This window comes from Coregonus clupeaformis, chromosome 14 (genome assembly GCF_020615455.1).
Source record: "Coregonus clupeaformis isolate EN_2021a chromosome 14, ASM2061545v1, whole genome shotgun sequence".
Taxonomy (NCBI): Eukaryota; Metazoa; Chordata; class Actinopteri; order Salmoniformes; family Salmonidae; genus Coregonus; species Coregonus clupeaformis.
Window position 1 is genome coordinate 25,581,058 of NC_059205.1, and position 27,600 is coordinate 25,608,657.

Here is a 27,600-nt window from a genome sequence, read left to right on the forward strand (position 1 = left end):
GGACAGGAATACCTCTCGGAATTTTGGGATGAGAGAATAAACAAGTCCCTAAACTCACACTCCCCCAACCCTTTAACGTGTGTGTGCATGTGTGTGTGTGTGTGTGTGTGTGTGTGCCATAACCCCGCTCCTGCTCTCTCCGTCTGTCTGAGTGTTGAGTTAGTTTGACTGATAAAACCCAGGGTTGTAGAATGATCGATGACTTTATCAGAATGTCTTGTTTACTTGTTCCCCTAGGAACTGATCCAAAGTCAGCATTTACCGCTCCCTATATATATTACTGTGCCCACTTCCCCCAATCAAGTCTCCTGGCTCATCTCCCCTGACTATGGTAATACAGACAGTGATGTGTGTCTTAGCCACTAGTGTCCATACTGGCCATTTAGTGACCTGGGGCCGGGATTCAATCAGATCGTGGATTTGGAAAATGGTCCATTTAAAGGTCTTGAGCCGACATATGCAGGGTTTAACGTGAATGTGGTCTCCGCCAAAGCGGGAACATTGCCTAGCAGTTAGTGAGTTGTTCTTACGTTGACGATGGACTCCTTGGTCTGGGCCATGTCTGAGATGACTCCATCTGTAATGATGAGGAGGATGAAGTACTGAGAGCCATCCTTCACTGACGCAGCATACCTACAAACAGGAGAGAGACACACATAGGTGTACATAGGTGAACCACACAATGTTTATATTATCCATAAAACCATTGTCTACATTGTCTTTATTTCCTACAGATGTAACCTTTCAAACCCGGCATGAACTGGCTGGGTAGTGATATTATTTCTGGCACCTACTTTACACAACGTGTGCCCTAGCCACTGACTGCTTCCTGTGCTTCTCAAACACACGTAAGGCGGGCGGCGAGAGAACATCTGATGCTTGCAGCGTCGGACACAGAGACAAAGACAGAGAAGTCAACTGAAGACAGAGAAGTCTCTGCCTTGCGTGAGGCAAGGCAGAGAAGGAACAGAACGGTTATTATTAAAATGTGGGGGCGAGTGGTACACGGAGAAATTAGGAGATAAGACAAACAGAGTAGATGAGCGGAGGCTGGCATGACAGCGGTGCCTGGGAGTGAGGGGAGGGGTGAGGAGAAGGGAGTCTAGGGTGGCACTAATGATTGTGGATTCTGAGAGCCACACACACATTTTGCACTGGGTTGTCAACCCTCAACTCAACATTTATAGCGTGGCTTCCCAGCAACAACAAACAGGCACACACACACATGCATGTAGATGAGCACACACTCACACACACACACACACACACACACACACACACACACACACACGCACACAGAAGTCTGTTAATCTCAAGTCTTCTGACAGCACCTTTACTTCATTAAGGCAAACTCATTAAGGCTTAAGGACTGTGTGTGTATAGGTATGTGCGCGCGCATGTACACTTCCTGTCAAAAGTTTGGACACACCTACTCATTCAAGGGTTTTTCTTTATTTTTACTATTTTCTACATTGTAGAATAATAGTGAAGACATCAAAACTATGAATTCCAGGTGACTACCTCAATGCAAAGGGTGGCTACTTTGAAGAATCTCAAATATAAAATATATTTAGATCTGTTTAACACTTTTTTGGTTACTACATGATTCCATATGTGTTATTTCATAGTTTTGATGTCTTCACTATTATTCTACAATGTTGAAAATAGTAAAAATAAAGAAAAACCCTTGAATGAGTAGCTGTGTCCAAACTTTGACTGGTACTGTATGTGTGTGGGAAGGACTGTGTAGTCATTGTTCACTCACACAAACAACACATTTACAGGTTAATTAAAGAACAGAATGTGACAAAAAGTCACATAAAACTAAGACTTTTTTATTTAACAGCTCAGAAGCACCTTTTCTGTGACACAATTAACGTTAAAGTTCTACAGCGGAATGTTATAACACAGTCGCACTTATTATCTGTGAACTTATCTATGTAAGCTGTGCATGCACTGAGAAACATAGTCGCACTTTTAAGAGTTGAAGAATCTCAGTTAAGTCTCCGTTAGTCTGACCGTGTGGCCGAAACACTGTCACCAACTTATTCTCAGTATAATACTCTGTGAGTTACGTACTGAAACATCTACTTGCACTTTTAAAAGCTGATACATCTCAGTTAACTCTCTGTTAGTCTGGAGACTTCCTCTGTTGTCTTTTCTGCTCTAAGGGAAACGACTCATTAATCACAACATACAGCCTGCGTCGCGAATGACTCTCACTGGAACACAACGGACAGTGGATCGATACACACGTTCAGGCCATCTTAGTTAGTATTGATCTACTAAGGACTCAGGAATCATGACATATGGCTCTCTATAGACATTTGGCTCTCTCATGCCTGGGAAGTTTAGGTGTGCATTGGTAGGAATGTGATCTGAAATTCAATGAAGGAAGACCTATAGATATCGCCCTCTGTTTTTATCACCCTGTAATGTGTATCCAGTCAGTTCAGGGAGTGAATCTAAAAACTCCTAATAGAAAACCGTGGGTAATATAATTTTCTATTCACAAATTGAATTTCAATTTGGTTCGCAATCAAAAACTGAAGTGACCACAAAGCTGGTTCCTCATAGCCCCTTACCTGGCCACATGGTTGATGACAGGAGAGAAGTTGGTTGGGCCGTAGAGGCAGACAGACTTCAGGCTCTGGTAATATGCCTCCATCACTCCATCTATACCTGCACAGTATGGGTTTTGGGGGTTGCCATTCTGGAAGACACAAAAAGAGGACGGTAGTTAAACATCTTTCATCAATCCCATTCAAGCAGGAGAATAAAATTAAACATTTGGTTAAAGATCTTTCCAATTCAATTCTGAAGCAAGGGAATGGAGGCGGAGAACTAGAAAAAAGGGAGGGAGAGGAGGATAAATAAGCAGCTTTCATCAATACAAATTTAGGCCCAGTGAGAGATAAATAAGGGAAATCCCTGCTGAGCGTGCTGGAGGCATGTTCCTGTCTTGAGTGGTATCCTACTGTTTACAGTACTCTGTAGAGCTGAAGAGGGACGGAGAGAGAGGGGGAGGGAGGGAGGGCTGTCTGTGATCGATGCTTTCTGCCTTACAGAAAGGACAGTTACTGTTCTCCTTGGCAGTCATAGAACTCAGTGGTAGTATTTTTTTAGCACGTGGCATCCTAAGCCTCTACAATACAGCCACTAAGGAGACGTTGAAACTTTGAGGGTTTGAGCCTGCCTGGAGTGCCAGATAGGTGGAGGTTGCTTAGTTTTTTGTTGCTCATTCACTTGTCTAATTGCTTATGCTTCGATGGGTGCATCTGCAGCTTTTGACCAGATGTAAACAAAACAAGCCTGTAACCATGGTAAACACATTAAGTATATGTGGTTCATACAGGGAGTAAACCCACAATTTAACCAACTGAGCCAGGACTGAACAACTCTGGTGTTGGGTTATCCATCCACAGGTTTTGTTCCAACCTCTCTGAACCACATCACTCACTCACCACGGCGAACTCATGTGAGACCCATCTGTCTGGGGGCAGCTTGGCTCCGAAGCCCAGAGCAGGGAACATCTTATCAGGGTTCAGGGGGTAGAGGTCAGGGGTTAGAGGTCACTTACCAGGGCGAACTCATGTGAGACCCGTCCGTCGGGGGGCAGCTTGGCTCCGAAGCCCAAAGCAGGGAACATCTTATCACTGTCATAGTCCTGGATGATCTCCCCTACAGCCTTCAGGGCCATGGCATAGGCATTCATCTGGTAGGGACTCATGTAGTGGAGGGAGGTGGGCTGGGCTGGGTTGCCTGGGAAACAGGTACGGTAATGGTAAATAATGGGACAGTAATAACAAGGTACAATAATGGAACAACAGAGCCAGATATAGAAAGGAATGGTTGTGTCTCAAATTCTAATTCATTCCCCATTTAGTGCACTGCTAGCCCATGCTGTTTATGGTCGAATAGTGGTGCATTATATGTGGAATAGGGTGTTATCAGAGTTTTGCCCATACAGAAAGGTAGTTATGATTTCAACCAAAATGGTGATTCTTTTAGACAGCACAATACAGTGTTAGATCTCTTTCCCTCTGTATAATACTCTGGGTAGTGAGTACAGTATAAGTGACATACATCATTCCATAATCAATATGAGCAGGAGAATAATTTCACTAGTGTCTAGTAAAAGCACTTCATAGCACACTGGCTGTAGTGGTTATGAGTATAGTGACATATTAACTTGAGATATTTTAAAGGCCCTATTAGACACAAATCCATAACATCAGCTCCTGCATATCATATCCTATTTCGAACCTCGTCAAATAAAAACAAGGCAGCAATAACCCTACGCTTATGAGTTATCAGTGGGTCTAAGTTTGAATTGAACCAACTGTTGTTATCTAAGAGATATGGTAGTCCCAGTCAACCTCACTATAACGTCTAAGAGATTTCCATTTCCATTTCCTCCCAGCCTTGGATAAGAGAGGCACATTCGTTCCTGTTATCACCACTAAGCTATCATCTCTTTTACAGCATTAGGTTTTAGCCTGACCTGCAATAATAGAGTAGGGCTATTACAGATAACTTTATTCCCCATCTGCATACATTTAAATAGCCCTGGTCGAGCATTAGGAGAAGTGTTGAGTGTGTGAGTGAGTGTGTGTGTGTTGCTCACCGTTTGAAGCGGTGAAATCAATCGCCACTGTGAAATTTATCTGGGTCCTGGAAGGCAAAAGGGGTATTTATTCATTTACCGCACGCTAGCATGGACACACACACACACACACACACACACACACACACCATAAACCATTGGCTTAATAAACTGTAGCAAACACAAGAATGTTCTGATTATCATAGCTCGAGCAAGCAGGCAAGTTGAAAACTCTTCTTTCCCTTGATCCCTGAGGAAACTAAATAAAATATAAATAGAGAGAGAGAGATAACTGTCTAATCCTCCACTACTTACAGTATTTACCAACAAGTCAAGACAAACAACAGGTTGAACAGGTGAGTGCACACAGTGCTGTTGTGTGCCGTGCGTGCCGTACCGTGCACTGTAGCTCACACAGTCTCTTGCCCTATCCACCACCTCCTGTATTGGAATAGATCAGGTACTGTAAGGAACCATTGGAATTGTCACCCTGTGACGCCATGTGGAGTGCACTGCACAGCCCGCAGACACACGTTAGTGCAGCAGACCTGAAAAAGCCTGTTCATTGTGAGGGAGGGGGGAGAACCAGACCAGGGGCTCTGTATTCTCCTCTCCCCAGCTCTGAGCCACTCTGCCTGCGTTGCCTGTGGTTCAGGTCAGGCTAGGAGCCATGAGGCGGGTATGGATGGATAGGGCCCAGGTCGGGCTTTGCGCTACTCTAGTCCACACAGACACACACAGCCTGGGTCTACTGCTGGGAGAGGAAGGGGTGGGTGGGGAGTGATGCCTGAAGTACGGAGCTGTCGCCTCATGTTAGGTCAGAGGCTGCATTAGGGTTAGAGTCTAAATCAGTAATTTACGCTTCGGTTTGCATGCATGCTAAGAATGTGTTTGAGCGCATTTCTTAAACAATATTTGTATAGGGGTAAAAAGTTCAATCTGCTAGTGTATGTCAATGTGCACGTTATACTGGGCTATCCTGCATCAAACAGATACTTTTTTAACTTCACTGAATTGTAATGTAACTCATGTTCCATGAATTCAAGTCTTTTTTCCCATTGTATAATTCAGTGCCAAGATGTACCACTCAATATTTAAGGGTATTGGTAAGCAGCAGAAGTCAGTGGAGAGGAGACACAAGTAGTTTAATATTCTGAGAAAGGAACAGGGGGACAAGTCTGCAAGGAGAAGAGAAGGTGAGACAGCGGTGTATTGGAGTCATATCTGGTCCAGCTCTCTGTGCCAAGAGGGAGACAGACAGACAGACTGTGGCCCGCCAGCCTGAATTATGGATGTCTCCTCAAACACACACACACACACACCCGTGCGCATACACACACACACAAGCACAGTGAGTTTCCACCTCGTTCAGAGAGTGTGAGGACAGCCAGAAACAGGGGAAGGAGATGCATATAGAGAGAGAAAGAACAAAAGGAGTGAGAGAAATGTATCCCAGTCTGAAATGAAATATTACTCAGTTATTCCCATATAACTCAGACTGTAAATCAGAGGAGATCCAACTCAGAGATACATTCTAATTATTCACATCAGAATGCAGAGGGTTCTCGCTAAAGGTCAGCCAAAGCTTCTGCACCAATCACAGATGAGTGTGCACAGTGAGGTAAGAGTGAAACATCACCCCATTGGCTACAGGTGTTGCCCCTGGCGATGCACGTTCCAGGAAAACTAGTCAGCCCGTTCTGAGCTTAAAGGGGCAATCAGCAGTTGCTACATCAATTTCTGTTCATTTAATTATATGTACCCATTGATTCTTAAAGAATATACTGTTGTACCCCCATCAGTACCCAAAATATAAGCTTGTTTGTAAACCAATGTTTGTAAACAAAGTAAATGTTAACAAACACTGTATAGCCTCAAAACATGGTTAAAACTATAATTCTGATATCATGGATGGTCAGGTCTTGCATATATAGATCTGTCTATGAATTTGAGACAGTTTACATTTCTCCAGCCCCATCCCTAAGCTTTTTACTGCAACAGGGGCGGGGATGACGTTTTGTTATTGTTTCTACTGCTTATTGCCGCTTTAACTCAGCTCAAACCCGAAAAGCTACTCTTTCAACAGTTACAGAGAGAGAGAATTTGACTTTTAACATGGTCGATTGTTTTAGCTAAGAATGCCTTGAAACGTTATCTAAAAGCAACATTAGAGTAACGAATAGAAAGTCAGCTCTTCTCAAGTAAGATTTTCGGAACAAACAGTAAAGCAGGAAATCACTAAGGAAGTGACTATGAGGACTTTGTAGCAAACCATTTCATGTCTGACTGTGTTATTTGCTGGATCATTCTCAGAGAGAGGAGAGGAGAGGAGAGTGGAAGAGAGGAGATGGGGAGTGGGAGGAGGTGGAGGAGGGGGGAGGAAAGGGGAAGAGAGGGGGGAGAGATTTTCTCATGCTAAACAAACATCTAACATACTAAGACTCAACACTACTGTCCCTTCCAGCCTTGTCTATGGGCAGTGATTCATAATAAGTAAATAGTACTACTGTAGTAGTGTTATTGTATTAGTGTCATCCATCTGCCCCTGCCAGCAGGCCTGGTAAAACCCTGTAGGAGTCATTAGTACTGCGCCTGTGGCTAATTAAAATCCTCATCTGACCCCACTTGATTGTTTCATGCATAAATTAGGACTCCATCTCCACAACCGTAAGTGGCAATGCAGTCTATAGAGAGACTACATGGGCTCACTTGAAAAAACATGTAAATCCCAATGTCTTCCCTGGTTAAATAAAGGTTTAAAAAGAAAGAGTAGAGGAGTGTGAGCCATTTTGAAGCTATCAGAGTGCAGGGGATGAGGCGCACACACACCCTGACTAATGTCTATGTCTCCTATATGATAGTATCAACCAGGGGCGATCAGCGCAGCACCTTTCTCTACAGCGCTCCATTGATTTGCTTCAGATTGCCTCCGGGCAGGAAGAGCGAACAAACCCCTGCCAGCCACAGAGCCAGCTGATGACCAATTCTCAGAAAAATAAAAATGTCTGGGAAAGAAAGAACCTTGTCTGGAGAGATGAGGAAAGATGAGTGTGTGTGAATGTGAGTGTGTGTGGAATAGAAAATAATGGCAGTGTAAGTAGAGAAGATTAGGAGGAGCAGAGAAGCATCCTCCTATTGTTACTGGAGTGGAGAGATTGAGAGAGAGAGAGAAAGGTGGGCTGGGTTAATGAGAAAGGAGGGGAGAGATATGATGGGAAATGCCTATTGAACAGCTGGGACCCAGAGAGCAATCCATTCTTAGTGTTATTGTTAAAGCCCTGGGTGCTTCAACTGGACTAGGCTCTGAGAATGTATGACAAACCACGGTACTGTGCAGTGGTGATGACAACACTGTGGAAGTGAAGAAGAAGAAGAAGAAGAAGAAGAAGAAGAAGAAGAAGAAGAAGAAGAAGAAGAAGAAGAAGAAGAAGAAGAAGAAGAAGAAGAAGAAGAAGAAGAAGAAGAAGAAGAAGAAGAAGAAGAAGAAGAAGAAGAAGAAGAAGAAGAAGAAGAAGAAGAAGAAGAAGAAGAAGAAGAAGAAGAAGAAGAAGAAGAAGAAGAAGAAGAAGAAGAAGAAGAAGAAGAAGAAAAAGAAGAAAAAGAAGAAAAAGAAGAAAAAGAAGAAAAAGAAGAAAAAGGAAGAAGAAAAAGGAAGAAGAAGAAGAAAAAGGAAGAAGAAGGAGAAAAAGGAAGAAGAAGGAAGAAGAAGACTACATAAAAAAATATCAGCAACCATTAAGGGAACATTGACACGCTTAATACGACTTCAAAGCAGCACGAGCAGAACAGAAGGTGGAATTAATTATGTTTGAAATGGACCGTGTTAATCCCTTTGTATACAACAACTGGTGTTGATACATTAACACTGAATGAGGGTCCCAATCCCACACACACATAACAGCTGTGTGCTGCTGGAGAATAGATAGGGAATTTACAACACACTACCCATCCATTCTCTATGCTAACTCCAATGCTAATCCTTATAGTACATTTCCATTCACTTCCAAGGGCTTCTGAACTAATGAAAATTAGCAGATTGGAGTGAGTCACTAACAATGGCTGCTCTTACTCAGAACCTGTCAGGATGAGGGCTTCAATACGCTCTTGGCTAATGAGGTGAATCTCCATACAGGTGTCAATCAAAATCAAAATGCTGTGGAGGGGAGGAGAGGAGGAGGAGAGAAGAGACGAAAAGTGACGAGAAGAGAAGAGAACAGAAGAGAAGAAGATAATAAAATGAAAAAGGGATTATATACTGAACAAAACGCAAAATGCAACAATTTCAAAGATTTTACTGAGTTACAGTTCATCAGGAAATCAGTCAATTGAAATAAATTCATTATGACCTAATCTATGGATTTCACATGACTGTTGGTCACAGATACCTTAAAAAAAAGGTAGGGGCGTGGATCAGGAGCTTATGCCTGCCCATACCATAACCCCACCGCCACCATTGGGCACTCTGTTCACAACGTTGACATCAGCAAACCGATCGCCAACACGATGACATACACGTGGTCTGCGGTTGTGAGGCCGGTGGGACATACTGCCAAATTCTCTGAAACAACGATGGGAGGCGGTTTATGATAGAGAAATGTACATTCAATTCTCTAGCAACCGCTATGGTGGACAGTCCTGCAGTCAGCATGCCAATTGCATGCTCTCTCAAAACTAGAGACAAGTGGCCTTTTATTGTTCCCAGCACAAGGTGCACCTGTGTAATGATCATGCTGTTTAATCAGCTTCTTGATATGCCACACCTGTCAGGTGTATCTTGGCAAAGGAGAAATGCTCACTAACAGGGATGTAAACAAATTTGTGCACAACATTTTTGAGAAATACGTGTGTATGGAAAATTTCTGGGACCTTTTATTTCAGCTCATGAAACATGGGACCAACACTTTACATGTTGCGTTTATATTTTTGTTCCATGTAGATTGAACCTATTAAAGTAACATGCTGTTTCTCAGCAAACAAGCCCAAACAGATGCAGAGACACGAGGGGGTATGAGAAGGTTGTGTGAGAAGAGCTCAGCATGCAGCAGTTATTATGAAACATGAGCACTATAGTCCATTATCGTCCATTTAGGCTTCAAACAGCGAAAAGATTGCTTTCCACTTCACTTAGTCACACAAACAACGGTGTACACCACTCACCCTCCCTGGCCCACTCTGTCAAAAAAACATACAATGTTGAGAGTTATGAAAGTGCTTTTTATTCTACAACATTCAGAAAGACCTAGTTGTGTGTATGCATTTCACATAAGCAGAGTAAAAAAGTAAACTCCTGCCTCCTACACACTTGTCTCCAGTTACACTGTTGACCTCCATCACATTGGCTAGGGGCATACAAGTGACAAGTGACATCAATAAGGGATCATAGCTTTCACCTGGATTCACCTAGTCAGTCTACGTCATGGAAAGAGCAATATTACATGCATCCACAGGGTCCATTCAATGATGGTCACACCTCCATATCACTGTGGCCAACGGCCATTGTGTTACATCCAGTCAGGTCCATAATTACTGGCACCCTTGATAAAGATGAGCAAAGAACACTGTATGAAATAAACAATACAAATACTGAGCTACTGTATATTGTATGCTCAAAATAATGGGGATATTCTTTTATACTAATACAATTGCTCAAAATAGATTTTGTGACCATAGCAGCAATGCCATTTATCAAACTCCAGGTGGTGCTATGCAGTGGCGTGTCCAGAACATTTAGAATTGGCACAGACCCAGTTTAGTGGAGCCATAACATTTTGAACCTTAAATCAATGCAAGGTGGATTTTTTTCAATATAATCATGATAGTTCAACACCTTAAATGCTTCAGCTTAGGTTTGGTACATTTCCCTATTTAAAGAAATCATAAATCAATGCAAAAAGTATTGTTACAGTGATTTTATATAAGGGTATTAGTATACAGCAGTAAATTCACTTGAAAGTGCTCTACAGAGTGCAAGTTATACTGTGACATTCGAGGGGTCTCAATTTTTTTTTTACGGGACCTCCTGTGTGCACACATTTTTTTTAATAGGCTTTATAGTAAAGACATGTCATTTAATTTTAATTACCTTTTAATGTGTCATGAACACAACCAGTCATGATGTTTTCATCTGATTGTCAAACAAGTCACTTCAAAAAGTAGGTTAAGTAGGCTACCTGCGCACGTTCATCTACTCAAAAATAAGTCCATCATCTGAACAGTGCACCCGCCATTTGAATGGAAAGGGACATCTATGAAGTGTAATGACATTCAGCCTACAAAGTGGCGTGTATTCATGGATGCTAATAAAAGCCAGGATTCCCCCAAAAATTTTACATTAAAAAAATAAACAAAATTATTTCTCATTCGTGTCTATCCGTGTATCATTAAAATTAATCATTTTAAAAAAAGACGTTGTGATGGACTACTTTCTGCACATGGTCAGTGTGAACCGGAGTGACTTGACACAACGGCCCAAACAAGCTGTCGCTAGCTACAAAACCAAATGGAAAAGACACGCTGCCATGAGGCGTTCATCCATGTATACAGGTAAGAGTCTAGCTAAAATGTTGGATATTATACGTTTCTAATTTTGTCAGAAAGTCATTTTCATTGCAAGTTAAAGCGTACTGTTCGCTAGCTAGCGAACGTTAGCTTGCTGGCTCGCTAGCTAACGTTACGTGTATGATCTGTGTAATAATATTATTTGAATCTCAGAAAACCATTTGCATTGCTACTTATAGCGTAATAGTAGCTAGCTAGCTAACATTGAACCTAGTTGGTTAGCTTTAGCTACCTGCAGATTCATACTACAGCATTTCATGCATGGTGGCTAGCTATGACAATCCGTTTGTACTGTAGCTATGGGTTGGGATTACGGTTCATTATTTAGCTAGCTAGCCAGCTAGCTACATGTCTAAACAAAATACTCCACTTCGCCAGATGATTACACGACCCATCAAGTTAGCTAGGTGTGTCTGGAGGTGATTACGGCCATCTATTGTATTTCATGAACATCCACTTATCTAGATGTGGCTGGGGGGTGGTTACAGCATTTATTTCACATGACCCATCAATTTAGACAAGTTTGTCTGGGAAACCATCATCTAATAATTATAAAATATTTATAAAATATTTTTATCTGGACACGTTCTATTTTTGATATTGCTACTATGCAAATATGCAAGTAACCATTTCACTGTACCCTTTACACCTTCTGTATCCTGTGCATGTGACAAACTTTGATTTTATTTGATATAGTCTGTTTCCCAGAGACGGTAATGTAAAGAACAACATGACCTGCACCAAAGTCAGATTAGGATATCGTTTTTCCTTATTGTAGGCTACTACTTTCACCACTTTTAGTCTTGAAATAGTTGGTTGTTTACTACACTACCTTACTCACTCTGTTTAGCACATGGCATCACATGTGAATCTTTAAAGAGATGGATGGGGCTAAGGCTTAAGAGGGTATGAAAGATGCTGAATGGGTGTAGACAAAGAAGGTCCTTGAATGTACCAAAACATTCAAGGACCATTTCTTGAAAAGTGGGGTTACAAGTTTATGAACTTTGAAAGCAGAATTACCTTCACATTGTTCCTCAACTGTTGTGTATGATATACAATTTTCTAGCTCTGAGTCTCTACTTTTATCCAATGTAAAAAACACAATTTCAAATGTTGCTACATAAGACCGCATCGAGCCGGTCGGTCACATAAACTGAACAAAAATATAAACTCAACAGGTTGAGCTGAAATAAAATATCTCAGAAATGTTCAATACGCACAAAAATCACATTTCTCTCAAATTGTGTGCACAAATTTGTTTACATCCCTGTTAGTGAGCATTTGATCCTTTGTCAAGATAATCCATCCACCTGACAAGTGTGGCATATCAAGAAGCTGATTAAATAGCATGATCATTACACAGGCCATTCTAAAATGTGCAGTTTTGTCACACAACACAATGCCACAGATGTCTCAAGTTCTGAGGGAGATTGCAATTGGCATGCTGACTGCAGGAATGTCCACCAGAGCTGTTTCAGATAATTTAATGTTAATTTCTCTACCATAAGCTGCCTCCAATGTCGTTTTAGAGAATTTGGCAGTACGTCCAAAAGGCCTCACAACCGCGGATGACGTGCAACCACGCCAGCCCAGGACCTCCACATCCGTCTTCTTCACCTGCGGGATCGTCGGTGGTGGGGGAGCTGAAGAGTATTTCTGTCTGTAATAAATCCCTTTAGTGGGGAAAAACTCATTCTGATTGGCTGAGCCTGGCTCCCAAGTGGGTGGGCCTATGCACTCCCAAGCCCACCCATGGCTGCGCCTCTGCCCAGTCATGTGGAATCCATAGATTAGGGCCTAATGAATTTATTTCAATTGACTGATTTCCTTATATGAACTGCAATTTTTGTTCAGTATATATCCATCTATTATCCATAGAGTCTTTGGTATTCTGCCAATACCTTATTGATTGGTAGAGGAAGTAAACGTAGCTCTCACATGGATAGGTCAGAGACCTCAGTGTCACACCAGCCTTCGCTTTGGCTCCCCCACCTGTCCAGCTCAGGAGTTCGGCGTCGCCGGCCTTCTAGCTGCTGCCGAACCTGTTGCTGGCAAACGCCCTTCACTCATCAACCCCGGACTTGTCTCATCATTACCCACACCTGGTTCCAATCCCCACTCTATCACTGTATATATACTCCCTCTGTCATTTGTCTTTGTCGGTCATTGTATATGTTGCTTGTTTTCCCTAAGTACTTTATATTTTGCACTGTGGGTTTTGTCCCGCTTTAAGCTATGGTGCTTTAATAAATTCAGTAGTTCTAAACCTGCGACTGCCTCCTTCCTACTCCTCTCTACACCTGTGACACAGCCTCTGGATTGTCATGTATTACTCCTATATGACGGGAGGAGAGACATCCACCTCTACATACATACGTCAGCTGTCTCATTGACATTCAGTGTTATTTATATGGCCGGGACGATTTACCAGTATCGCAAAATATTTTTTCCAAGGCAAAAATGTGAACACGAAGCAGACCAAACTCTTTGGTCCTTTAAAAACCTCCGGTATGCCAAATATTGTGTGCTATAGCTTGGAAAATAAATAAATGTGACTCTGGATGACAACATAATGATGTTTGTTTCCAATGTTAGGGCTGTTTTCCTAAAGTAGTTCAATCTGCTTCGTGTTTTGTTTCCTTGCCACGATACAAACAAGTATCGCGATACTGGTATCGTCCCGGCCCTAGTTATTTATATATTCATTTACATGTATTTGACCATTTATGTTGACTGAGAACACATTCACAGCAGTAACCTGAGGGTAGATTCATTGACAGCACATGACTACACTTCCTGACCTACACAGGAGGGTCAGTGCCAGTGATGATGACCCTCAGGCGACAGCTCAAAACAGGAACAACCTCCTACACGTCAGTCTGTATAGGACTGACCACATGCTGAGAGGAAAGAGCTCCATCTCAATGAGATGTTGTGTTCGATTGAAAAAAAACTCTCCTCTCCTCCTCTGACTGCCACTGACAATGGAAACGCTCAACGAAATACTGAGAGCGCTCCGACTGTGTAAGGGTCAATGCACCACATGTTATTCTGCTCCCCTACCTACCCACCCCTGTTGTACAATATCACACATGATCCATGACCTTTAGATGAGAAGTGTTGTCAAAATGGCCATTCTGTGTCTCTCATTTCTTCACAGACCTCTCTCACTCTCGTTCTCTGTCTTTGATTCTCTGACTCTCCCCATCTCTGTCTCTCTAAACCTTTCCCTCTCTTCCTGTTTCACTGTTCGATCCATGCTGTGCAGTGCTAGCCTGAGTAGCCTTCCCCTGTGAGTCTTATGAAAGTCAGAACGTGTGTGTGGGCGAGCGTTCCGCTACGCACCACTGCACACACTCAGCCACCATCGCCCATTCAGCCATGGACTAGAGGGCCTGAATGAACACACACACATGCACACGCACATAGTTCACTCTCCTCACATCCCCCTACACCGGACTTCACATCTGCACACCTGTCAATCTCTCTCTCTTCTTCTTTCTCTCTCTCTCTTTCTTCTCTCTCTCTCTCTTCTTCTCTCTCTTTTTCTCTCTCTCTCTCTCCTTTCTCTTGCTCTCTCTTTTCTATATGAATAAACGAGGGAATGCAGGATTGAGAGGTTCTTCCACTCCGTCTCTGCATTCACACTGTAGAGAGAGCATGCAGTGTCACTCACCCTCCTTTGATGTAGTCGAGGAAGGTGACTTCTATATCCACCAGGAATGAGAGCAGTGTTACCTGGAGACGATAGGGATACAAGGATGGCAGGATGGAACGGGCTTTACAATAAAGACAATGACTAAATCAAGCTCACATCAATGTGTTAGTTCTCTGTTCTAGAGGCGAAAAACATAAAGATAAAGAGACTGGATGGACAGTGTCTGCTGTGGCTTACCGTTCCAGAGTTTAGGTATTTTTTCTTTTTTCCTTTCTTCTTCGGATTTACCACCTGTGGACAAAACAGCAGCCTCATTACAGAATTCAAACATACACATTATAACACAGTAATACACAAAGGTTAGAGGTCATGGAATTAATCTCACAGGCCAGGAATGCTCCCTCTATCTCACTCACTCACACGCCATGCTGCAATCCTTGACTGGGAAGTGCAGCATACAATGTTTTAATCTGAGCTGTAAAGTGTTAAATTAAACCGTGTGGAGGTCAGCAGGCCGTACAAACCCTCGGGGAGAAAACATCCGATAAGTCCTAAATGGCACTCTATTCCCTTAATAGTGCACTACTTTTGACCTGGGCCCATAGGGTGCACTATAGTGCACTATAAGGGAAGAGGGTGCAATTTACACTGGATTTATAACCCTCTGCATCCTTGGTGGAGATTGGAGGGAATAAGTAAGGAAGGGCACATTTGCCTTTGAAGGTGAGGCTAGCTGTTTTATTGCATCTGGCTTGTAAAATACAATTTACATTAACGCGCCCATCCCCCCCATGGTTGTGCATGCACGCCATAAAGAATTCACACACACACACACACAGTGACAGTTGGTTTCCCTTGTGTTGTGTTTAGTAACTGCTCTGGCAAGAGTAGATGTCACATCAAGTCAACAGATAGACAGAGAGGACCAGAGAGACAGGAGCTGCTCACAAGAGGCGTGTGTGTTTCACAAGTAAAGGAGAAGATGGTGATCATCGGGCACGATGGACAACCATAGGCAGTGTTTGTGTGTGTGTGTGTGTGTGTGTTTGTTTGTGTGTGTGTGTGAAGGGGCAATGTGTATAACAGAGATCGGGGCCCATGCTGGGCATTAGGTGATGACTGTTAACAGATGGACAGATGGTTAAGGGAAGAAGGAACACACACACACACAAACACACACAAACACACAGACAGCAGTGATGTGGAACCTCCTCTCCTAAATTGTAACATTTACAGTGGAGGGAAAAAAACGAGAATATGGAAGCCAAGAGCTGTGACTTGGGAAATGATGATAGATTCTCATGTCCCAGTGACAGCATCTTGGATGACAGCACACAATCACTGTCTGAGTGTGTCTTCCTTCTCTCATTAGACAAACACCAGCTGCTTAAAATAAGGGTTCCCCTGTGTGCTTCCCACTCAGAATATTGTTTGTTAATGAACAACTGTTCAGTCCTATCTTAGGAGACGGAGTGTGGAGGCTGGCCATCCATCAAAACTCCCTCACTTTACGTCAAACTCTGTGAATTAAATTTCAGGAGAAATGCCATGAAGAATCTTTCCAGAGGAGATTTACTAAATGTGCTTCTGTGTGGGTGAGTGACGTTAAGAGTATATAGATACATACAGTGCATTCGGAAAGTATTCAGACCCTTTCCCCGTTTCCTCCTTTTGTTACGTTACAGCCTTATTCTAAAAGGTATGTCGTGGAAATTCTTACACAGGGACACCCGAAGTCAATCTTAAATTAATCATTGTTTATTATCAGCGCGCTGGAGAGGTTCCAACCAACTCAATGCACCATGTACACATGTTGATCAGGAGCTCTCACGGGGCAGTCCTGTGAGTTAATAATAATAATATGCCATTTAGCAGACGCTTTTATCCAAAGCGACTTACAGTCATGCGTGCATACATTTTTGTGTATGGGTGGTCCCGGGGATCGAATGCACTACTGTGGCGTTACAAGCGCTGTGCTCTACCAGCTAAGCTACAGAGGACCAGTTCTCTTATATACTGCAGACAAGTCATATTTGCATGATTTCTCTTATTCATAATTAATTCATCACTACCATTTGCTTCATTCATGTGACCGACCAATACTGGGTCATGCATGTGACAGACCAATACCTCACGAGGCTTCTTCTCTAAGCTGAGTCCTTGAAACTGAGATATATTTCGTTCTCAAAACAAGGGTCTGGGCGTACTGCCAAATTGCAGATACTGATAGATAGGATTCGCTCAGTCAGTCATGCGTGCATACATTTTTGTGTATGGGTGGTCCCGGGGATCGAATGCACTACTGTGGCGTTACAAGCGCTGTGCTCTACCAGCTAAGCTACAGAGGACCAGTTCTCTTATATACTGCAGACAAGTCATATTTGCATGATTTCTCTTATTCATAATTAATTCATCACTACCATTTGCTTCATTCATGTGACCGACCAATACTGGGTCATGCATGTGACAGACCAATACCTCACGAGGCTTCTTCTCTAAGCTGAGTCCTTGAAACTGAGATATATTTCGTTCTCAAAACAAGGGTCTGGGCGTACTGCCAAATTGCAGATACTGATAGATAGGATTCGCTCAGTCAGTCACTTGCATGAACACAGAAAACGGTTATTAGAAAAGCACATGAAAAGAACACAGATATTGTTATTAGAAAAGCACAAAAACTTAAGTTTCCATCACAGGTATTAAATCCAGGCTCTGTCGTAGCCGGCCACGACCGGGAGACCCATGGGGTGGCGCACAATTGGCCCAGCGTCGTCCAGGGTAGGGGAGGGACTGGCCGGCAGGGATGTAGCTCAGTTGGTAGAGCATGGCGTTTGCAATGCCAGGGTTGTGGGTTCGATTCCCACGGGGGGCCAGTATGAAAAAAATAAAAATAATTATAATACCCTTAGCTATGAGACTCGAAATTGAGCTCAGGTGCATCCTGTTTCCATTGATCATCCTTGAGATGTTTCTACAACTTGATTGGAGTCCACCTGATGTAAATTCCATTGATTGGACATTATTTGGAAAGGCACACCTGTCTATATAAGGTCCCACATTGCATGTCAGAGCAAAAACCAAGCCATGAGGTCGAAGGAATTGTTCGTAGAGCTCCGAGACAGGATTGTGTCGAGGCACAGATCTGGGGAGGGGTACCAAAACATTTCTGCAGCATTGAAGGTCCCCAAGAACACAGTGGCCTTCATCATTCTTAAATGGAAGAAGTTTGGAACCACCAAGACTCTTCCTAGAGCTGGTCGCCCGGCCAAACTGAGCAATCGGGGGAGAAGGGCCTTGCTTGGTCAGGGATGTGACCAAGAACCCAATGATCACTATGACAGAGCTCCAGAGTTCCTCTGTGCAGATGGGAGAACGTTCCAGAAGGACAACCATCTCTGCAGCACTCCACCAATCAGGCCTTTATGGTAGAGTGGCCAGACGAAAGCCACTCCTCAGTAAAAGGCACATGATAGCCTGCTTGGAGTTTGCCAAAAGGCACCTAAAAGACTCTGACCACGAGAAACAAGAATCTCTGGTCTGATGAAACCAAGATTGAACTCTTTGGCCTGAATGCCAAGCGTCACGTCTGGAGGAAACCTGGCACCATCCCTATGGTGAAGCATGGTGGTGGCAGCATCATGCTGTGGGGATGTTTTTCAGCGGAAGGGACTGGGAGACTTAAGTAAATGTGATATTTCCATTCTTTTTTTTTATACATTAGCAAACATTTCTATAAAACTGTTTTTGCTTTGTCAATATGGGGTATTGTGTGTAGATTGATGAGGAAAATAAACAATTTAATCAATTTTAGAATAAGGCTGTAACGTAAGAAAATGTGGAAAAAGTCAAGGGGTTTGAATACTTTCCGAATGCACTGTAATATCCTATTCCACCAAGCACACATACATACGTAAACATGACGCATGCACACATGTAAACACACACAACCACACACACACACACACACACACACACACACACACACTTACCTCATACACATTGAACTGGGACTGGCCTCTGGACAGCTCTCTGTAGCTGGTACTGAACTCTCCTATGAAGTCATGGCTAAAGACAACGCACAAAACAATCATTAGTATAATCATAGCATTTCAAATACACAACCCACAAAGCACAACTGTTAGTGGCAGAAGCCTGATCAATGTGCCTATGAAGGAGTGTATTATAATAGTCTAGTGGATGGAATGAGATCAGTTGAGATAAGTTATTATTAATGAAATGTTAAAGCAATAAAGAGTGAGATAGATATAGACATTTAACAATTATTTGAGAGTGATTAAGTAGAGATTTCACTTGTGTTTTTCATGCAGCCACTTGAGGGTACAGTAGCATACAGTGCCGTGAAAAAGTATTTGCCCCCTTTCTGATTTTCTCTATTTTTGATACTGATATCAGATCTTCAACAAAAACCTAATATTAGATAAAGGGAACCTGAGTTTACAATTAACAAAGTTATGCAACACCCAATGCACCTGTGTGAAAAAGGAATTGCCCCCTTACGCTCAATAACTGGTTGTGCCACCTTTAGCTGCAATGATTGCAACCAAATGCTTCCTGTAGTTGTTGATCAGTCTCTCACATCGCTGTGGAGGAATTTTGGCCCACTCTTGCATGCAGAACTGCTTTAACTCAGCAACATTTGTGGGTTTTCAAGCATGAACTGCTCGTTTCAAGTGTTGTCACAACATCTCAATTGGGACTAGGTTTGGACTTTGACTAGGCCATTCCAAAACTTCAAATGGATTGCTTTATAGACATTTTCATGTAGACTTGATTTTGTGTTTTGGATCATTGTCTTTCTGCATGACCAAGCTGCGCTTTAGCGTCAACTCACAGACGGACGGCCTGACATTCTCCTGTAGAATTATCTGATCCAGAGCAGAATTCATGGTTCCTTCTATTAAGGCAAGTCGTCCAGGTCCTGAGGCAGCAAAGCATCCCCAAACCATCACGCCACCATCACCATGCTTGACCGTTGGTATGAGGTTCTTACTATGGAATGCAGTGCTTGGTTTTCGCCAGGCATAATGTGAACCATGTAGTCCAAAATGTTGACTCAAGTTTGCCAAAAAGCACCTGGAAGCACCTGAATGATCATCAAGACTCTTGGAAGAATGTTCTATGGACAGATGATTCAAAAGTATAACTTTTTGGATGACAAAATTCCTCCACAATGACTGATCAACAACTACAGGAAGCGTTTGGTTGGAGTCCTTGCAGCTAAAGGTGGCACAACCAGTTATTGAGTGTAAGGGGGCAATTACTTTTTCACACAGGGGCATTGGGTGTTGCGTAACTTTTTTAAATGAAATAAATGAAATAAGTATGTAATTGTTGTGTTATTTGTTTGCTCAGGTTCCATTTATCTAATATTAGATTTTGGTTGAAGATCCTATAACATTCAGTATAAAAAATATGCAAAAGTAAAGAAAATTAGGAAGGGGGCAAATACTTTTTCATGGCACTGTATATTCAATGCACTTCCTTAAAATAAAGTGAATTCGGAAACAAAGCGTAACCCCTCTACCTGCAAGCAAAGAGAGATCTGGTAACACTTGACATAACGCTGACAGGTATAAAGAGGAGACGAGACAGAGGGAGTGAGTGCATACTTTAAAGTAATACCCCAGTGCAATAACCTTGCCCACTAAACCCATAATATGAAATGATGACACTCATATCAAGTTGGTGTTTCTTTTACTGCTGCCCCGCCCTTAGCCCCGCCTCTGTTTATGGGCCAATCCAATTCCCCCACTTCAACAACATGTCAATGTGTGTTGAATGAATCAGCATCCAATCCAGCTTCCTTACCTTCTAGAAATATAGATTAGGATGAGTTAAAGTAGTCTAATTTAGATAACACAGTGATTACATCATGCTAATGAAGGTGCTTTTCAATTAAGACTCAAATTAAATTACCTTCCATCTCTGTCCCAGTCGTAGCATTCTATCTTGATCGTTCTAGTAGGGTGAAAAATAACAATATATTAGAAACAGATTTATTTAGTTTTAACAGGACAATTATCAGCAGAAACTATGATCATGGCATTGTACATTCCCCCCAAACAAGTTTCAAGTTCAAATGTATTGTATTCTGAAGGAGGATAGTTTATAGTAATATATATCATGTCTATATTGGTTTCCAAAATAGCAAATGTTAGAGAGAGAAAAGCAGTGCCCTTCCATTATCACCCATCCCCTCAAACTGAAGAATCGTTTTTCCACTGACAAGTGGCCATTTTCCTTCACCAGAGCCAAGAGATAAGTAGCTGACCGTGGCTGTGCGTATTTCACCCAGCACCAATTTCACCTACCTCAATTTCACCTCTCTTTCCAGACGAGAAAAAATAAAGAAGAAAATAATGAACAGATGCTTAAATGAAAAGGTAATCATAGATTATAGATTTCCACCGGGTGAGAAATCACAGGTTAATGAGTTTCCTGTAGGGTTAAGTAAGGGGGTATGATGATGTAGTCCCGTGTAGCTCAGTTGGTAGAGCATGGCGTTTGCAACGCCAGGGTTGTGGCTTCGATTCCCACGGGGGGCCAGTATGAAAAGAAAATATGTACACACTCACTAACTGTAAGTCGCTCTGGATAAGAGCGTCTGCTAAATGACTAAAATGTAAAATGTAAATGATAAGAGGAGGCACACTCCGGCATTGTCAGAGCACAAAGATAGACACAGACACACAGAAACACACAAGTATGCACACATACACGCACACACACAAACACACACGCTCTGCTCAGCCTCCTGCTAAATGGAGTGAAGGATGAGCCCATCACCATCCATCTAAGCTAACTAGATAAAAGGCTGAGGAGATAGAGCCATCCAGCTCTACATCCTGCTCCTTCTGTAATCCCTGGGGTGGCGGGAGAAGTGTGTATGTGTGGGAGTGTGTGTCTCTAACAAGGGCCCATCAGCAGTGGTACTATCAGCAGGGGGACACACAGCTCTCCATTGTTAGCGTTCTCCCGTGGCTCTCGTCCCTGACCCCCAGAGACTCACACTCTCGCTGTGTGTGTGTGCGTAAATCAATGTGTGTGTGTGTGTGTGCTTCCTTGGCTCCCCACACTCTCCACACACTGATAACAATGAGCTCTCTCTAACTAACCTCCTAACAACTCAGACAGAGCCAGGGCCCAGCTCTGCTCCAATCAATGCAGGCTGACAAGCTCAGACCATCCATCTGGGGCTTTGTGCCTTATCACTGGCAAACAAGCCTGCTGACAACTGGAGATGAACACAAACACAATCCCTGAGATGGGATTGCAGAGTGACACACACACATTGTCCTATACATTACGCACACATGCACACAACACGCACACACACACACATGCACAAACTCTGGGGATTTCAAACTTAGGGGTGAAAAACTATTTCATCGCTTCTTACACCCTGGATTTAAGGGCCAATGCATTTGAGTGAGGGCATGACACCTGTCTGTCAGTCAGGCATGTGAATAGACTACTCCACTGAGGGAGAAAGATGATTGCAGAGAGGAAGGCTATTCATAAGCAGACCAAGCATTAATTTATTTCATTATAATAGCTTCCATATGCATTTAGTATGCATGCATGGTGATTCTTATAAAATGGAGCCCATCTAAAAACTATTTTCTCCTCTTCCAGATTAGATCCTGTCACCAAATCATTTTTGCAAAGGACTCAAATTGTTTTAAAAAAAGTATGGCCCTCACACACTTCAGCAAAACAGTTAATGCCAGTATAATCTTGCTGGCCACACTACACACACATACACACACACACTGACCTGTCGTAGTCTCCATTGCAGAGTGCTCTGACAGGTATCTTGAAGGCCTGCCACACTGGGTTTAGTGTGTTCTTCACCACCTCTGTCTTATGGCAGATTGTGAACCTGGAGAAACACAGCGACAAGACAAGTCATACACTGAACAATGGATCAATCAATCACTGGACAATACTCCTTTCACTGTTCCTCTTTATCCCCTTCTCTTTTTTACACCTCTTCCTCTCTTCCTCTCCCTCGCTCTCATTCCCTCAGGGTGTCTGTGCAAAGTTATAGTTAGCGAGACAGACTTTCTTCCTTTTCTCAAGATTTTTCGCAAGTGTAAACGTCTCTCTTTGACTCTCCGCTCCCTCAGATCTTTCTTCCCCCCAAGAAGATAAATCACACTCATTTAGTGATACAAATCTCTAAGACAGTGATTCCTCTTTTCCGTACTTTGCCAAAATATCGAGCAATAAAAAAACTTTTCAAATGTCATCATGATGACCGGCACAAAAAAAGAAAATCTGTTTCAGTTCGACGACCAATTACTATCAACTGAGGAATACTCAGTATAATCATAATTCACTGCAAAAGCAAATGGTTTTAAAATTAAAATAGTGCAGTGTAGAATATGAGTTCAGAGAGCTTCACCTTCCATTAACAGAGAGAGAGAGAGAGAGAGAGAGAGAGGAGAAGAGAGAGAAGAGAGAGAGAGAGAGAAGAGAGAGAGAGAGAGAGAGAGAGCGAGAGAGAGAGAGAGAGAGAGAGAGAGGTTTGACCCCCTGTACAGAGAGGCCAGGGAGGCCATAGGGAGCTTTCCCTTCGACCACTGCTCCCGCTAGGTCATCTCCTCTCTGCTCTGCCGGCTGTATGATAGGTGTGTGTGTGTGTGTAATAAAGCCTCGCCTCAGAGGAGTAGACCTGCTTATCTGACCTCCCAGATATGTGTTGATGCGAGAGAAGACCCTGTAGGCTGTAACACACACACACACACACACACCCACAAACCCACAGAGAGAGGCAAGATTGTTTAACTAAAGGAATTCAATGGAAACTAATTTCCCTCAGATTGAGAGACTTAGATGGAGTTGAATGGAGGAGAGGATCTGAAGAAGGGGTAGTTAAAGTATACTCACGTTCCATCTTCATTGCTGCGGTAGAATACGAGGAAAGGGTCTGACTTGCCGAAGAAATCTTTCTTGTCCAGTTTATTCCCACAGAACTGCATCATCACTGACTCCTACAGTAACAGAGAGAGACATTGAGACTGATTAAATTGACAGCACTGCTCACAGCTCAGTATTCTCAGCAGATACTGGTGAGAGACATCTGATAGTAGATGCAGACATTAATGCTGATCAGTCAACAGTAGCATTACAGGACACAGCTCAGGGCAACTCCACTCAGCATCAAGGTGAGATATATATCCTATGATAGTAGATCCATAGCAATATAATTGAATGTATATGCCATGGCAAAGTGTTTATTGATTGATGTTGTACTTATGTGGGTATGATGTATGGTTTGGGGAGTTAACAAGGGCAGACAACTTTTTTGGGATGGGATGCAGCCCAAGACACCCTTTCCCTCCATATCCCCTGCCATCACTACTCACCCTGCAGTTTCCCATCTCTTCTGCCTTAACAATGATGTTTCCACACTTCTTTCCAGGAATGCCCCTGTTGAAGACAAAACAGAGACACCATTCATTTATATACTAATGGACTATATAGTCAGTATGGTCTAACGGAAACACAGTAACGGTGATGTCTGTGAAGGTTTCTCTGTCATAACAAGCCTCTCCCATCATGCCATGGAAAACTTGAGAACTTGAGGGAGTATCCCAAAACACCTCTAAAGCCAGAGAATACAAGTTGAGCTTTGAGAGGGGGGGGAGAGAGAGAGAGAGGGGAGGAGAGAGAGAGAGAGAGAGAGAGAGAGAGAGAGAGAGAGAGAGAGGGGGAGGAGAGAGAGAGAGAGAGAGAGAGAGAGGGGAGGAGAGAGAGAGAGAGAGAGAGAGAGAGAGAGGGAGGAGAGAGAGAGAGAGAGAGAGAGAGAGGGGAGGAGAGAGAGAGAGAGAGAGAGAGGAGAGAGAGAGAGAGAGAGAGAAGTGTGTGTGTGTGTGTTTGTGCACATTCTCTTACGCCGAAAGCGAGACACCGTTTATCCAGGATTCCATCCAACACACTACACCAACACACCCAACTTACACAAGCCCCTTTGACAACACATCCCCCCTCCCTCCAAGAAACGATGTCCAAGTCACATCAAAGGACAAAATAAACTTTAAATGGAACCACTGAGGCATGGTAAGAAACCAGTGACATTAGTTGTCTTCATTTCTGAGAAAGAGTAATCTTCAAAATACTGATGACTAGCACTGTCATAGCAGTAGCCAGGCCCACCTTGCAGAAATGGACTCAGGCAGTCATTTAGGCAGCCTGAAATTGGGGTCGAGGACCCCAGCCTAAGAGTAATACAAGTCCCCTTCACTTAGCCAGCAGGACCGAAGGAGAGAGCTGATAGACCTATCAAAAGGACATGGATCCGGATGGGTTTTTTGTATCAGTGCTTTATATTGGGAAGAACAGTTATCTCTTTTAACCCAGAAACCAATAGCCTACCTCTTTTGAAGGATGAGAGTAAACTTGCAAAAGAAGAAAATGAAAAGGTTTCTATCTATTTCTCTCTCTCTCTCTCTGACAATTCACCTAGGTCATTTGTACTGTCCAGTGTTACCTTCCCTTTCCTCAACCCATTCTCCTCACAGTATTATGTAAGTAATAAAAAAATGACACTTTAGGATTATGTTCCATATTGCAAATCAACTGTTGATTAAGCCCTAAACCCTCTGTATTTTATGATGGGGGAAACGACTCCAATTGGAGATGGAATTAGACCAGGGTCTCTATTCACAGAGTCTCAGAGTAGGAGTGCTGATCTAGGATCAGGCCCCCCCTGATTAATCGCGCGGTCTGCTTGGAGAGTCCATGTACGAGCATTCATTCGCAAATTTGCTAAATCAATACCACATGTAATCAACTAGGCCTATCACTTTGTCTAGCCAGTAGCGATGCTAATGATAACTGTCTTGTGGGTAAATAGAAAGGACTTCCCCAAAACCTTCTCAACCTTGTAAATGTTAACTGCAAAGTAGGCCTACCTGGCAGAATTATGTCATGCTTTGTATCAATCAGGTGGGCATTTGTTTCGCAAACTCTGCTACAGAAACATCGCTAGCAAAACACGTTCCTCTCTAGCTAGGTATGCACTTGAATTACACTCAAAAGGCAAAATATGTTCAATATTTCTGAGATGTCAAATTGTTTCTTTGGATTTGATTTGTGCATTGACATGGACTCAGAACACCCCATTTTGTTGTTTCTCTATAAAAAGTGTAATTGTGAGAGTGAAAAACTGAACTTCACACATGAGAGTATTTTCACACTGATCCTAGATCAGCACCCCTAGGCCTACTCTGATCCGCTTTATGAATACAGGCGCAGCCACTCTTACAGAAAAGCTTCACTGTGAATGTGCTGTTCTAATCTCAGAATGTCAACAAAAAGGAGAATTTAAAACTGTAGCAGTCGATTCCACAGCATACAGTGAAAGCCCCGATAGGAAATCCTGCTGTAGATGTGTTAATAACAGGATTACACACACAAATAGGATTCAGACAGGGTTTCACAAGTATTCCTCAAGTCCTCTCCTCCAGTAATAGACAACTATGGATTTGGATTGTCACTTACAAATTCCCAGTCAGTCACTCTCTCTCACTCTCTTTCCCGTTGTGTGTGTGTGTGTGTGTGTGTGTGTGTGTACGTGAGCATTTCCATGCATATGTGTGTGTGTGTGTAGTGCCTCAAAAAGGCTAGCTCTAAAAGTGTGCCGCTGAATGCAGCAGAACAGCGGTGCACTGTAACCTTCAGGCACAGCCACTCACTCTAAATAGAATAGAGTCATTTCAGACCGAACCTGCATCCCAAATGGCATCCTATTCCCTAAATTGTGCACTACTTTTGACCAGGGCCCATATGGATCTGGACAAAAGTAGTGCACAATTTAGGGAATAGGGTGCCATTTGGGACACACACAAGCTGATTGATGCCTGACTAACCAGATCAGCACAATTCAGATCTGCTGCCATATTACGACCCCCATGAACGACACTTAACGTCACCTTAACTGCCTCCTCCCTATGCTTATTTGAATAGGAGTGGTTGAATGAAAGATCCCTTTATTCTCTTCTGTCTCCCCCTGTCATTCTTGCCTTGGTGCCAACACACGCATGCGCATGCAAGCAAGCAGACCAGAGCTGCACCAGAAGACACACACTGTGACTGTGAATGTGTACTGATGAGGGGCCACACAGTAGGCTAAACAAAGCAGCTCCGTCCCATCCCATCACATCCAATTCAGTGGGTCAGTCAGACTATAAATCAAACAAATAAACAAGACCAGGGCCATCTGAGGACTCACACACATAGAGCCCCTCCTGGGTTGGTTGGCAAGGCCTACAGTACCAACAGGCCTTTGTGGGAGGCAGGGATAGGGCCAATTCTATTTCATAATGGGGGGATGAAGGGCGGGAGGCATAGAGTTAGTGCAGGTAAAGTAAGAATGCAGTCCACAGAAAACAGGTTCCATGAAATGGGGTATCAGCCTACTCAGTGATACCCACAGAACCCAACTATGAAGAATGTACACAAATATTAGAGTCGTAGCTCTTATTCTGGGACTTTAACTGTGGGAAATCACCACACTATCCAGCCTATTGTCATTCATATTGCAATGAACATCCTTACCTTTGGATCTTGGCTGCATGAAATGGAGTATCAGACTACTCAGTGACACCCACAGAACACAACTGTGAAGAGTTTAAACAAATATTAGTATCGGAGACTCTTATTGCAGGACTTTGACTGTCACATTAGCTCACCAGTCAACCAACTGTGTGTATTGACATTCATATTGCAATATACAGCCTTACCTATG

General features: G+C 42.9%; 1 protein-coding gene across 2 annotated transcripts in view; it reads right to left on the reverse strand.

Annotated features, from left to right (window-relative positions):
• The window catches only part of LOC121581260 (copine-8), a 114,236-nt gene that overhangs the window by 5,874 nt on the left and 80,762 nt on the right, over nucleotides 1–27,600 (reverse strand). Inside the window, exons 7-18 of one of the 2 annotated variants that reach the window (XM_041896768.2) lie at nucleotides 24,218–24,281; nucleotides 23,739–23,842; nucleotides 22,624–22,728; nucleotides 20,763–20,804; nucleotides 20,655–20,657; nucleotides 18,815–18,890; nucleotides 15,063–15,116; nucleotides 14,844–14,905; nucleotides 4,628–4,674; nucleotides 3,581–3,762; nucleotides 2,586–2,713; nucleotides 531–633 (exon numbers count right to left, since the gene is read on the reverse strand). In XM_041896768.2, coding sequence (XP_041752702.1) covers nucleotides 531–633; nucleotides 2,586–2,713; nucleotides 3,581–3,762; nucleotides 4,628–4,674; nucleotides 14,844–14,905; nucleotides 15,063–15,116; nucleotides 18,815–18,890; nucleotides 20,655–20,657; nucleotides 20,763–20,804; nucleotides 22,624–22,728; nucleotides 23,739–23,842; nucleotides 24,218–24,281 — 970 coding nt within the window. The remainder of the gene's footprint in view (nucleotides 1–530; nucleotides 634–2,585; nucleotides 2,714–3,580; nucleotides 3,763–4,627; nucleotides 4,675–14,843; nucleotides 14,906–15,062; nucleotides 15,117–18,814; nucleotides 18,891–20,654; nucleotides 20,658–20,762; nucleotides 20,805–22,623; nucleotides 22,729–23,738; nucleotides 23,843–24,217; nucleotides 24,282–27,600) is intronic. The other variant, XM_041896769.2, reaches the window with a different exon arrangement.